The sequence below is a fragment of the Anas platyrhynchos genome, chromosome 20, assembly GCF_047663525.1.
Source record: "Anas platyrhynchos isolate ZD024472 breed Pekin duck chromosome 20, IASCAAS_PekinDuck_T2T, whole genome shotgun sequence".
NCBI classification, from domain to species: domain Eukaryota; kingdom Metazoa; phylum Chordata; class Aves; order Anseriformes; family Anatidae; genus Anas; species Anas platyrhynchos.
The window spans coordinates 6,878,086-6,890,929 of record NC_092606.1 but is presented as its reverse complement, the minus strand read 5'-3'; the positions used below and the strand labels follow the sequence as shown (position 1 = coordinate 6,890,929).

The following is a 12,844-nucleotide window of genomic DNA, read 5'->3' as shown; positions in this document are numbered from 1 at the left end:
TTGTTATAAATCAAATTTCTTTTGCCTTTTATCCTCTTTGAGGTGGTAATGTTTCTTACACGGTGATTTCCGCCTAATTGCTCTAAGGATTCTGGTTGTCTGCATTTTACAAAGGTGTCTCTTAAGCTTTCTTATCACTGCAAGCATATCTCAATCCCATATTCCTTCCAAAAACATTTTTATTCCCACATTAATCACCAGGTCCAACCTTCCCCTAAACACCCCCAGGGACGGTGACTCCACCACCTCCCTGGGCAACCCGTCCCAGTGCCTGACTGCTCTTCCTGACAGAAATGTCTCCTCATTTCCAACCTGAACCTCCCCTGGCACAACTTGAGGCCATTCCCTCTGGTCCTATCACTGGTTACCTGTGAGCAAAGGCCGACCCCAGCTCCCCACCCCTTCCTTTTGGGGAGTTGCAGAGAGCAATGAGCTCTGCCCTGAGCCTTCTCTTCCCCAGACCAAACACCCCCAGTTCCCTCAGCTGCTCCTCACAGGACTTGTGTCCCAGGCCCTTCACGAGCTTCATAGCTTTCTCTGGACACACTCCAGGCCCTCAATGTCCCTCTTATCCTCAATGTCCCCATGGCCTCCCTTGTGGCCGCTGCCCCAAGCCCCTTGGCACTGAAATGACACATTCCTGGACAGATGCTCTTTCTTCATCTGGGAGAAGCGGTCTGCTGCCAGCAGAAATTTTCAAGAGGACACGGGTGCAGGGAACAAAGTGCCTTTATTGCCACCACCCACAACAGAGGTCTCCCTGCCCACACCCCTCACGTCTGCAGCTCCAGCAGGGCAGGGGATGTGGGGGGACTGGGGGACAGCAGGCGGTGGCAGCCCTCCAGGTCTTGCAGCACCTCAAAGAGCTGGCTCAGCCCCGGGGGCACTGGGGCACCTGCGGGGGGGACCAAAGGGCAGTGATACCAGACCTCCCCAAAAACACACAGGATGCCCCAAACAGAGCATCCCTGATGGGGATGGGGAGCTGAGGGTTCCTCCCTCTGTTCCCCCAAGTGTCCCCCTCATCACTACCTTCACTGCAGACCTGGGGGTCATTCTGGGGGTCCTCCATCTTCACCAACTCCCAGTACTTCTCCCTGGGGAGAAGGGTACGGGGGAGACAGAGCCTTTGTGGGGCAGGGGACACACAGGGGGTTGTCCTCCCTGTTGTCCCCCCCCATGAGGGGCTCACCTGAGGGGCTGCTGGAGGCCGTGGAGGTGCTGGAAGAGGCGCTGTGCCTCTGCGTCGGGATCCAGGGGGTCACTCCAGTCCTGCAGGGTGACACCGTGCCGGGTCCGGTCGCACCCCAGCCCTGTGGGACAGAGGGCTGGCGATGGGTTTTTTTGGGGATGCAGGCACCCCACTAACACCCCCACACCGCATCCTGGCCACCCCCCGTACCCGTCCTGTCCTTCTGGTGGCAGCAGGTCCACTTGTCCCCCCTGAAGACGCCGGGGTGGTAGGCGCAGAGCAGCTGGGGGTTGTTGCCGCACACCTTGCGCAGGGCGGACAGCCACTGGTTCAGCTCGTTGACGCACTGCCGCAGGGGACGGGGTGGAGATGGGGTGTCCCGGCTGGCTGACACCCCCCATCCCCACCCCGGTCCCATCCCACCTTGCACTGCAGGTAGGCCGTCTCCTGCTGCCCGTTCTCCTCCACGTAGACGACCTGCATGACGTGGCAGCTCCCGAAGCTCTTCTCCTCCACCTTCTCGGCCGCACGGATGTTGGCCAGGGCGATGGAGCCGATCCTCTGCCAGATGGGGGATGGTGCTCAGTGCCACCCCAGTCATGGTGGGCTTCCACCTCCTCTTGTGCCCCCCTTACCTCTGCCCCAGGGCTCTTGGCAAAGCTCAGGGCCTCCCCGGTGAGGCAGAAGTGGAGCTTCTTGGCAGCACACGACAGCAGCGGCCCCTTGCCCCGCGTCTTGTGGACGAAGAGCAGCCCCTCCTTCACCACGGCAGCAGGGGGGCTCCGCAGCCTCCCCTCGCCACCGTCCTCCTCCTCCTCCGTCCCCACCAGCCGGGTGATGAAGGCCTTCATCTGGCTGGCACCCTGCTGCAGGGCGGGCTGCAGTGGGGCCAGCCAGGCCTCCTTGGCCCTTCCCGCTGCCGGCTCCATGTTGCCCACCATCTGGATGGCCTGCAGACCACGGGACGGTGGCGTCACCACCACCGTGACATCGCTGCCATCCATCCCCTGCCGTCCCCTGTCCCACCTTGGCCAGGAGCAGCAGCGTGCGGCTGGTGCGCGCGTCGGCGTGCGCGTCCCGCAGGTGGAAGAGCTTGGGGGTCATGATGGCCGGCGAGAAGAAGCGGAGGCAGAGGAAGCTGGTGACGGCCACGAACTTGGCGTGCTGCGGCCACACCAAGATGTGTGAGGGCCCATCCTGGTGTAGGACACCCCCAGGCACCATGGCTATCGATGCTGAGGGGATGCGTGGGCTGGCTACCAGCACAAGGGCCAACCCCGTATTTATGTGGGACCTTGCCAAGATGGGAGCTGGAGGAACCTCGCCTTGCCAAGGCTCTGCTCCTTGGTGCTGGGGTGCTGCCTGGGGTGCTCTGCTCCCTGGGGACCTCCCCACGGGCCCTGCTCCATAGGCAGGAGCAGAGGCCACCAAGCAGACTGGGACGGCCCCAGCACACCCTGCCTTTTGGCAATATCCCTTCTTGACCCTCCCAAAGAGACTTCCACCTTCATGGCGTGGTGTGACACCAGCCTCCACGGCCCTCCAGCCCCACCGCAGGCTTTGACCAGGGTCCCCGCACCCAGCCTGACCTGGTGCTCTGGGAAGCGCTCCCCCACGCGCTGGAAGAGCTGCCGGAAAGCGGCGCGGATGACGGGGGGGCAGGTGGGGGCCGACTTGCTGATGGTGTCCAGCAGCTCCCTGAGGTAGGACTGGAGATGCTGGCGGCCCTGCTCCATCACCTCGCTCTCCGTCTGCACCCGGTGCAGCCCCGAGCACCTGCGGGCACCACCGGAGCCCATCAGCCCCATGCCGGGGGCAGCCCCAGACCATCGCCATCCCCCCCCCCCCCGTGCCCCTTACCCAACGTCTTTGATCTCCACCTTGCTGGGGTCCAGCTCCACGTACTTCTTCTCCTCGAACACACGGGTGATGATGGGCCCCAGAACCGCGTGCAGGTACTGCATCCCCGTCACCTGCCGGGGGACCACAGCCGTGTATTTGGCAGCCGACACCCCCGTCCCCAGGGCCACCCAGGGGATATTCTTCAACTCCTGGCCCCAGGGGGAGAAACAGCCCCAGCAGGGCTCCCCCTTGGGGACCTGGCACGAGCAGGGTTTGGGCTGAAGCTCCCCGTGGGTCTGGGGCAGTGTGGCACCTTGAGGAAGGACTCCATCGACTTTGAGGCCAAGGAGTTGCTCCGAAACAAAGTGTTGGGCTCGCCTGTGAAAGGGGAGAGGGGCTGTGGGGACGGCCCTGGGTCACCCCCAGGAAGCTGCAGCCATGGGGGTGTTCCCAGGGGCTCTGCCCTTCACCCCCTGCCCGTTCTCGCTGCAGTCAGAGGTTTCCCAGCCTCAAACCATTGCTCCTCCACCAACTACAGCCAACACCGCCAGCAAATTCCTCGGGATGATCCCAGCAGGTTCCCACCCACAGCACAGCACGACGGCTGTGCCCCCAGGAATCACCACGCGAGGTTGCAGAGATTTTGCAGCCCCAAGAGAAGGCTGGGAGCCCCCGGCACCGCTCCCCAGCCCAGCCTTACAGGGCTTGGCCAGCTCCAGCTCAAAGAGCAGGTCCAGGAACTCCTTCACCAGCCCTTGGCCCAGGAAGAGCTTCACCAAGTTGACGGCGACCTCCTGCCGGCACTCGGCCGTGGTGGTTTCATCGAGGAGGGTGACCAGGTGTACCCGGCCGTCCTGGAGGGGAGAAACACGAGGATGTGGTGGCCCGAGGGAGACGCACACCCACACCCACATCCCCATCCCGGACCCCTCACCTGGCACCCCGACTTCACCTCCTGGCAGAGGAGCTGGACCAGGGGCTGGTAGCAGTGCGAGGGCAGCACCGTCTCATCCCGCAGCCTCAGCTGCAGCTGCAGCGAGCCCAGGCTGCCTCGGCGCCTGCAGGAACACGGCGTGCACGTCCCCACCACGTCCCCCCTTGCTCATCCCTACGGTGCGCCCCGGTGCCCAGACTCACCCGTCCTCCCTCGGCTTGGAGCTGTGGGGCTGCAGCCTGAACCAGCCCTCCTGCCGCCCGGCCGCCCGCAGCCCCTGCATGCCGAACACCACCTGGGTGGGAAGGGGAGGTTCAGAAATGCTCCTTGCCTTCCCCACAACCTGCAGGGGCGGGTGGCGGTGCTTTTTGGGGCTCACCTTGCCCAAGAAGTCGTTCTTGCTGACGAGGTCCCAGTCCCACACCTCCACGCACAGCTTCTCCCCGGCGGGCTCGGGCAGCTCGAACTCGAAGGATTCGTTCCAGCGCGGGTAGCAGGACTTCTTCACCACCTGCAAAGGCAACGGCTTCGCCCCTTTGCCGCGGGGATTTCATCCCTCTGGGGACACTGAGGGCTCCCCGCTGAGGGTTTTCCCTGCACTGCCACAGGCTGCGGGATGGGATAAGCTGGAGCAGGACTCACGGTGCTCTCCTGTGTCTTGCCGTTGTAGCGCACACGGACGAAGGGGTCAGAGGCTCCGTTCCGGTCCTTCTTGGCCAAATCCCTGCGGAGAAGAGAGGGGACGTTCCAGCTAACCCCCAAAACACCGAGCTGCACTCCTGCTCCCCTCCTTGGTTCCCCTGCCTCAGGCACAATGGGGAAACCGAGTCACAGAGCAGCCAGGACTCACCAGAGAGCAGCAGGCAAGGAGCTGCCCACGCCACCCCGGGAGCGGGACATCCCCGTCCCCATCCCCTCACCTGGCCTCCAGCACGGTGCAGCGCAGCCGCCGGCCACCCTCGCCCTCCAGGAGCTCCACGCAGAGGTGGATTTCCCCCTGCACCTCCTCGTCGGGATCCACCTCGCTGAGGCTCACCCAGCCGCTGTACCCTGCGGGGACAATGGGCACCGTCACGGGGGGACCCGGGCACGCCTCTGGCACCGGCTGGCTGCAGGGCTGGGGACAGCCCCCCCATCCCCTACCCTTGGGGTGCTCTGCCAGCATGGCGCGGGTGATGCAGACCTTCCCGATCACATCGTCACGGCTGCAAAACACAAGCAGGGAGGTGTCGGGGGGGGTGGCACAAAGGGACAGGGGATGAGGCACCCGGGGGTCCTGGGCTGGGATCCCCACGGTGCTGCTGTTCCCACCTCAGCCACTGCTCGCTGCCACCTCGGGCTCAGGACACCACATCCAGCACCATCCCCTCCCAGCCTGGATGTTTTTGTGTCCTAAAACCCACACCTGCGTGGCCAGCTGTGGGTTCTCTGGTGTCTGCTATGGGGCTGAGCAGACTGCCCGTCCCCCATAAGCGCCGAGCTCCAGCTCCCCAGCCCTAAACCCTGCCCGTACCTGAGCGCGTCCTCATCCATGACATAGATGGAGACGCTGTGAAAGGTGGGCTGCAGGTGCACCTCATACTCCTCCCCCCAGAACGGGGACAGCGTCTTCCACACCGTGGCAGTCCTGCGGGGCAGACGGCACCGCTGATGTTGGGGACAGAGCCCCACGAGCGTTTGATGACACCTGCCTGGGGTGCAGCACCCGCAGCGGGGTGGCTTACGGGGCAGGGCTTGGCCGTGGGCTACCGGGCATCGTGGCCCATGCCTTGAGGAGGGGCTCAGCCCAAAGCAGAGAGGGCAGAGGGGCTGGACCCGCTCACCTGATGATGGGCTCATTGTCGATCTTCACGATGCAGTACGGGTCACTGCTCCCCGTGCTGGAAGGCAACGGCACGGCCCCATCAGCGCCGCCGGTCCCGCGGCTGCAGGCACGCGGCGAGCCCGGCTTCGCAGCCCTGACCCCGGCATCCTGCTGGCAGCCAAAGGCAGCTTCTCTTCCAGATAGGAAGGCGAATAACAAACAAATCCCACCCTTTCCCCAAAGTGAGTGTTTGCAGGCCTTTTTGGCACACACCGGGAGCCACAACAGCCTCCTCCAGCCCCGAGACGGACCCAGAGCCCGGACATCCCCAGGGACACCCTGTGGTGACGCAGGGCGAGGGCAGCGCGTGCCTTGGCCACCGCAGGGTGTTTGTGGCCACCACGATGCTCTGAGCCCGCATCCTCCCCGAGGACGGCCCCAGTCACTGTTCCCGTATGCCGCTGCCAAAAAATCACCACTTGACAGCCGGGCCGAGTTCCTCAGAAAGGGGGTGACTCAGCTGCAGGCACGGATGGGGCCGGAGGTGGAGGAGCCATCGGGACCCGTGTGCTGGCCAAGGAGGTGGAAAGGGATCTGCTCAGCGTGCGTCTGGGGGCACCCATGGGTCCTGGCTGCCCCGAGCGCTTTAAAACGACGGCTGGGGAACCACATGGGTCCAGGTGTGATTCACATCACCACACACGGCTGCCAGGGGATGAAAAGGGTTTGGGATGCTCCCTGCCCTGCACAACGCAGCTGCTGGGGGACCAAAGGGGTCCAGGAGGACCCACATGGCCATGTGGGGCTGCCACCAGCATCGGGGGCCTCACAGCTCGGCCACTTGGCCGTCCCCACGGAACACGGGTTGGCTCCGGAGAGCGACAGGAGGCCGGAAAACAAAATAAACAAGCGAGAGCAAACAGCCCCAATCTGCCTTCACCATCTCCCTTTCAACACGCCGGGGACCTTGCCCCCGCGCTCCGTTTCTGTGTGCTGCACGCCCTGGGCACGGTGCCGGCGTCCCCGTCCCTTGGTGTCCCCTCCTGGGGCACCCCCGATGTTGGGCAGGTTGCTAAGAGCCTCCCAGCCACAGCCAAGCAGGTTTTAAATGAAACCAGGGGATTAAGCACCATTAACCCGAAACCACCGCCGTTCCCTGCCTTATGCAAACCATTAAGCGGGCAGCGAGTACACAGACGGAGAGCCACCATCTGCCCAGCTGAGCTCTGCCGAACAGCACGGAGCGGGTTTTCGGTGCCGGCGGCTGTAGGGGCACTGTGCTGAGTTTTCCTGCTAACCCTGAATTTTGGGGAGCTCCCAGCACGGTCAGCATCAGCGCTGCAGCGCCCAGCCACAGCCCCAGAGCAGCGCCGGGGGATTTGCATGTGAGCAAAGCACGGGGATGCGCTGAGCACCTGGGCTTGCGCATCGCTTGCTCCTGGCTGGTCCCAGCCACCAGCACGGGGGATTAAAACCCAGGTCTGCCAAAATCTGCTGCTTCAGAGCCTGCACTTTGCAAGGGCTGGGGATAAATCCCCTGGGGGCCCCGCAGCCTGGGCAGGGTCACGCAGCCGAACACCCTGGATTATGTTGTCTCTGCAGCATCGCCACCAGCACGCGTTGAATGGCAGGGAAGGCGATTTTGCAGGCTCTCCGCGGGTGCTGGGCATCCTGCTGCCACCCACGCAGCTGGCTCTGTGTCCGCCCAGCCCTGGAGCACAGAGCCCGAGCGTTGTGATGGAGGGGAAGAAGATGGGAAGGGGCAAGGTCGGGCTTTAGAAGGAGAAAACACACAAAAAAAACGAGGGGTAGGGCGAGAGGTGGTGACGTGCCGGAGGGCAGGAGCTGCAGCAGGCTTCTGCCTCTTTATGGGCAGCTCCACGGGTTCGTGGCTGCCCGGCGGCCCCGCTGCCAAACCACGCTCGGGGCGGGCGCCCGCATGAGGAACAGAAACAAACGGCGCTGCTTCTGCTCTGGGAAGAGGGGGGGAACCCACAGGAACAGCGGCGGGGCGAAACTTTGCAGCGCAGCGGTGCCGGGCTGGGGTAGAGCCCAGCAAAACCCCTCTGCTGCTGTGAGAACGGGGCTGCAGGGTCCTGGGGGGGGCACCAAGTGCAGCAGCATCACCCAAATCCTGCTGCTGAGCACCGTGGCTGCAGTGAGGAAGGATTCCTCCATCGGATTTAGATGGAGAACCCCGCCGGTGCAGACCTGCCCGCCCTGCCAGGAGCAGGTTTTCCCCCCCAGCCCGAGCTCAGAGGCCATGAATTATGTTGTGCAGGGTTTATGGCTGCCAGCAGCACAGCGCAGACCTCGAAGCTTTTGTTCTTGCAGCCTCCGGAGTGGTCACAGCTTTAAATGTCAGGGTGCCCGGGGACTCGCCGTGCTGCACCCACGGAGAGGGAAGCCCGGGGCTGGGGGTGTTTGTGAACGGGCAGCCCCGGTGACATCCCGGATTTCCTTAGGGAAATCCCAAAGGCTGCCTGAGACAGGGCGGAGGACCAGGATGCCATAAATCAGCGGGATGCCATAAATCAGGGGCAGGAGCAGGGGAGGGGACGGCAGCGCTGAGACGTGGCCGAGGTCAGGCAGCAGCAGGTGAATGCATCGGGTCTGTGCTTGGGTTTCCCTCCCGGGGCAGCCGCTGCCCCTGCCCCAATCCTCGTGCCCACGGGGCTGGAAAGCTCTGCTCCCATCTGGAAACCTCCACTCACGGCGGCGTCATCCCTCCCGCAAAACGTTCCTCCTAAAAAACAGAACCTCCCCTTGCTGGTCCGAGTTCCCAGCGGGGATGGATGCCAAGGGGTTTAAAAAAAAATAAATAAAAGCCAGGCCTTGACACATGGGGTTAAAAAAAAAAAAAAAAAAGGGCAAGAAGAAAAAAAAAAAGTCATGTTTCTTTCCTTGTTTATCCTCTTTTTCCATGACGGCTGTAGGGTTTTTTTGCTTTTTTTTTCCAGCAGCCCCGACCCTGCCAGGCTGCAGCGTGCTCCTCGATGGCATCCTGTGGGCTCCACGCCTGGGTCCCCCCGTGCTGCCCCCACGTCCTGCCCCGTGGCGATGCCGGGACACACGGACAGCCCTTGGGGGGCCGCCAAGGAGGGAAAACCCGACCCGATGGGGACACCGACGGAGCCCCCGGGCTGGGTGCTGGGAGATGAGCGGGGACAGAGGGACAGGGACACCCCGCTTTGGGTGACAGCCCTACTGGGGTCCCTGTGTAGGACCCAGCTGCAGGTGGGGGTGTATGGCTGCCCCCACCCCCAAAATTATAGGGGCTGCTTTAAAGCACCGTGCTGGGACACCCCCAACGCTGGGTGCTCCTGGGAGGGAACCTCAAAGACATCCCAGGGGTGTCCCAAAAGCCGGGGGGGCACCAAAGCACACTAGGGATGGCTGTGGGCACCCCAGAGCCCCCCCAGAGGGGGTCCCTAAAGCACAGGCACTGCTGGGGGCGCCGCACCAAAGCCACCCTGGGGGAAACCCTAAAGGAAGGAGCACCCCAAAGCCATATGGGGGGGGACCCCAAAAGCACAGGCACTGCCGGGGCGGTCCCAAAACCATTCCGGGCCATCCCCCAAACCACGGGGGGCTCCCCAAAACCCCGGGAGCGCTCCCCCAAATCCCGGGGTCTCGCTGCGGGGCGCACCCCAAATCCATGGCGGGGGTGAAGCAGCACGGGGGCATCCCAAACCCTTCCCGGATCCCCCCCCCAGGGCCCGTGGGCACTCACATGTCCTTGGCGGGCAGGTCCCTGCCCTCCACGATGCGCACGGCCAGGGCGCTGCGCAGCGCCATGGGGGCGGCGGCACCGCGCGGACACGGCGGGACTCGAACCCGCGGCCCCTCCGCACGCAGCACATGTGCCGGCCGGCGCCGCGGGCAGCCAATCAGCGCGCGGGGCGGGGACAGGGGGCGGGGCCTGAGAGGAGGTGGGCGGGGCCTGGGGGAGGTGGGCGGGGCCTGTGGGGTGTGGGCGGGGCGAGGCGCGCAGGGGGGCGGGGCCCAACCCCCGGGTTTCGCCTGGGTTGGGGTTTTCCTTTTTTTTCCCTTTTTTTTCTTTTTTTCTTTCTTTCCTTTGTTTGTTCTTTCCCTTTCTTTCCTTTTTTTCCATTCCCCCCTCTTTTCCCCCGTTTTTTTCACTTTTTTCCTCTTTTCCCTCTTTTTTCCCCTTTTTTCCTCTTTTCCCCCTTTTTTCCCCCTTTTTCCCCCTTTTCTTTTTCCCATTTTTCCCCTCTTTTATTTTTCCTTTTTTCCCCCTCTTTTCTTCCCCCCCTTCCCTTCTTTCATTTTTTCCCTTTTTTCCTTTTCTTTCTTTTTTATTTTCTTTTCCCTCTTTTCCCCCTTTTCTTTTTCCTTTTTTTCCCTCTTTTATTTTTCCTTTTTTTCCCCATCTTTTCTTTTCCCCCTTCCTTTCTTTATTTTTTTTCCTTTTTTTTCCTCTCCTTTTCTTTCTATTTTCTTTCCCTTTTTTTCCCCCTTTTCTTTTTCCCTCTTTTATTTTTTCCCCTCTTTTATTTTTTTTCCCCTCTTTTCTTTTCCCCCTTTTTTCATTTTTCCCCTTTTTTCCTTTTCTTCCTTTTTTTTTTTTTTTTTTTTTTTTTAATTTCTTTCCCTTTTCCTCTTTGTTTTTCCTTTTTTTTTTTGGCAGGTTGGGGCTGTGCCCGTGGTGTCACGAGGGGGTGGGCTCGGTGCACTGAACACACCTTCAGCAATGTGCAGGGAGCAGGGAAACCCTCCCGGGGCACCTCTCTGCTAAAGGACACCGAGGGGCCTTGGCATTTGTGCCCAGCTGCTGCGGGGACACCGTGGGGACATTGCAGGGACATTTTAGGGACACCACAGGGACACCATGGGGACACGGTGGGGACACCGTGGGATCATGCTGTCCTGTCCTGTGGCTCATGGGGGCGGTTTGCAGAGCGGGGGCAGGCGCCTCCCGCTGCCCTTGCAGCGAGCACAGCGCCCGGGGCTCTCCCGGCCCCACAGAAACCTGGGGGGCTGCCACCACCCCCAGGCTGCCCCTTCCCCAGGCTCTGTGGGGTGAGCCCAGGCCCTGCCTTACACCGGGGGGCTTCCCAAAGCAGACCAAGCACGGGAACGCCTTCCCCTCCCCAAACCCCAAACCCCAAACCCTCGCCACGTTATGGGGCCGGGACACTCGGCGAGGCTTCACAGGAGGCCACAGAGGGAGGCAGAGGCGGGCAGGGGGCAGGCAGAAATCCCATTTATCTCCTCTCCCACTCAGCCCGCGGTCACCCCGGGGTCCCATGGGGGGGTCCCGGCGGGTGGCGGGGCTCAGAGGCGCGCGGCCGGCTGGTCGTAGACGTGGTGGGTGTTGTAGCGCCGCACCGACGCCGCCTCCGGCTTGAAGACGCCTCCACGGCCACACGGGTCGGAGCTGGGGGGACAGGGGCACGGGGTTAGGGACACGGGGTGCTGGCGTCACCCCCCCACCCCTCGCGTGCCCCCCGGACTCACCCGCTGAAGGCCAGCGTGGCCACCAGGCCGGCCAGCAGCAGGGCGAGGAGGATGGAGAGGATGGAGGTGATGGCGATCATCTCGGCGCTGCGCTTGCCGCCCGCCCCGGGGCCGCTCGGGGGCTGCTGGGCTGGGGGGGGAGAGAGATCGGGGTGTGGGGGGGCAGCACCTCGTGGGGGGCACGCCCACGGCAGCACCCTGCCTCAGTTTCCCCCCTGGTACCTGTCCTCAGGGTGATGGGCTGCGACCACTGGGTCTCGGCCACGGGCTCGGTGCCGTTCAGGGCGAGGAACTTCACCCTGGGGGAGGAGGGCAGGTGGTGGGGTGGGGTCGGCACCCACCAGGGCTGCGCCCCCCCCGTGTCCTCCCCAATACCAGGCTCTCACTTGTAGGGCCCGGGGCCGGGCAGGGGGCCGTTACAGGTGGGTACGGCGCTGTTTTTGGCACAGCTGCTCTCGCTGCCCACACGCAGCACCGTGATCTCCGGGGGGTTTTTGGAGCAGGGGTAGTTTAGGATGGTGGCTTCGAGCGTCAGGTAGGCGGAGGTGTTGGTGGGGAAGTTCTGGAAAGCCCACTGGGGCAGCCCCGGCTGCACGCTGGTGGGGAAGCTCACGGGGGCTGCGGGGACGAGGGACGGCGGTGAGGGGAGGGGACACGCTGGGACCCCCCCCCAAGTGTCCCCACCACCTACCCGCGGCCTCGGCCACCACCAGCCAGATGCTGGTGGCTGTTCCTACCGCGGTGACATTGTCAAAGGCGCAGCGGGGCTGCTCCAGCACGAAGGTGCTGCCGGTGATCCGGCCGCTCATCTTGTGCTCGGTGAGGATCGGCTCGTACGGGAGCTCCTCTGCGATGAAAACGCGATGAGAGCGGAGCCCCCGGCCCCGGCTGGAGCAGGGGCTGGGGGCTCAGGACAGCACCGGGGGGGTTGGCACAGCGGGAGCTGCCCCGGGGGGATCCCGGCTGCGTGGCCCCCTCGCCTCCCAGCTCCGCCCCGCCGCTCATTTTGGGTTCAAACACAGCAAGTTTGATGAAAAGACGCAGCGAGGCCCCTCGGTGCCACCACCCATGGAGAGACACAGCCCGGGGAGACCCCAAAGCCCCCAGGGCCGTGCTGCAGGACCCAGCTGGGTGCCACCCGCGAGGGTCCCAAAGCGGGGGTGTCCCCAGAAAGGGGGTGCCCCGCACCTCCTGCAGCCCCCGTGCCCATACCGAGGGGACACCCACGAGCAGGAACATCACCCTCCCCCACCCCTTTTCCCCCTAGCCCATTTTGGGGAGGGGGTCACGCCGTGAAGCCCCCCCAGAGCACAGACTCACGCAGGCCGTGGGCCGCCGCCAGCAGCAGGAGGAGCAGGGGGAGCATGGTGCAGGGGCTGGGTGCCGAGCGCCGAGTGCGGGCGGCGGGCGGGGGACGCGGGGTTTGGCCCCAGGGGACCCGCCTGTGGCCTCCAACCACCCACATTCCTGCGCCGAGCCACGGCCCCGCAGCAAACAGGTCGGGCCCGTTCCCCCGGGGAGCATTTCCTACGCCTGGGTGCCCGCCGGGAGGCGCGCAGAGAACGGGCACGCTCGTGGCAGGGGTGCGCCA

At 63.8% G+C, this 12,844-nt stretch overlaps 2 protein-coding genes across 2 annotated transcripts; both read right to left on the bottom strand.

Moving 5' to 3' along the window:
- Positions 1–711: 711 nt before the first annotated feature.
- On the bottom strand, positions 712–9,602 carry LOC101795631 (ras GTPase-activating protein 4). The gene is made up of 20 exons (XM_038165988.2): positions 9,506–9,602; positions 5,792–5,848; positions 5,482–5,595; positions 5,112–5,173; positions 4,889–5,018; positions 4,611–4,692; positions 4,348–4,479; positions 4,172–4,263; positions 3,969–4,092; positions 3,735–3,888; positions 3,348–3,412; positions 3,053–3,165; positions 2,782–2,968; positions 2,219–2,356; positions 1,828–2,142; positions 1,616–1,753; positions 1,403–1,538; positions 1,193–1,313; positions 1,033–1,097; positions 712–895 (listed from the first exon to the last, which is right to left on the bottom strand). Exons 1-20 carry the CDS (start codon positions 9,568–9,570, stop codon positions 774–776), a joined length of 2,412 nt encoding a protein of 803 aa, XP_038021916.2. The 5' UTR covers positions 9,571–9,602; the 3' UTR covers positions 712–773.
- Positions 9,603–10,981: 1,379 nt separating this feature from the next.
- On the bottom strand, positions 10,982–12,769 carry LOC113845683 (uroplakin-3b-like protein 1). Its single transcript, XM_027472656.3, has 6 exons — positions 12,574–12,769; positions 11,945–12,100; positions 11,640–11,871; positions 11,476–11,552; positions 11,254–11,383; positions 10,982–11,173 (listed from the first exon to the last, which is right to left on the bottom strand). The coding sequence occupies exons 1-6, from the start codon at positions 12,716–12,718 to the stop codon at positions 11,071–11,073; spliced, it is 843 nt and encodes a 280-aa protein (XP_027328457.1). The 5' UTR covers positions 12,719–12,769; the 3' UTR covers positions 10,982–11,070.
- Between the last annotated feature and the right edge of the window lie 75 nt (positions 12,770–12,844).

Excerpts from the sequence above, each read along its gene's own strand:
- LOC101795631 (XM_038165988.2), bottom strand. The coding sequence starts at position 9,570 with ATGGCGCTGCGCAGCGCCCTGGCCGTGCGCATCGTGGAGGGCAGGGAC. Across the intron at positions 5,849-9,505 it reads GACCTGCCCGCCAAGGACAT|CACGGGGAGCAGTGACCCGT; the intron begins GTGAGTGCCCAC and ends GTTGCCTTCCAG. Across the intron at positions 1,754-1,827 it reads CCAAGAGCCCTGGGGCAGAG|AGGATCGGCTCCATCGCCCT; the intron begins GTAAGGGGGGCA and ends CCCATCTGGCAG.
- LOC113845683 (XM_027472656.3), bottom strand. The coding sequence starts at position 12,718 with ATGTGGGTGGTTGGAGGCCACAGGCGGGTCCCCTGGGGCCAAACCCCG. Across the intron at positions 11,553-11,639 it reads CCCGGCCCCGGGCCCTACAA|GGTGAAGTTCCTCGCCCTGA; the intron begins GTGAGAGCCTGG and ends CTCCTCCCCCAG. Across the intron at positions 11,384-11,475 it reads GCCCATCACCCTGAGGACAG|CCCAGCAGCCCCCGAGCGGC; the intron begins GTACCAGGGGGG and ends CTCCCCCCCCAG.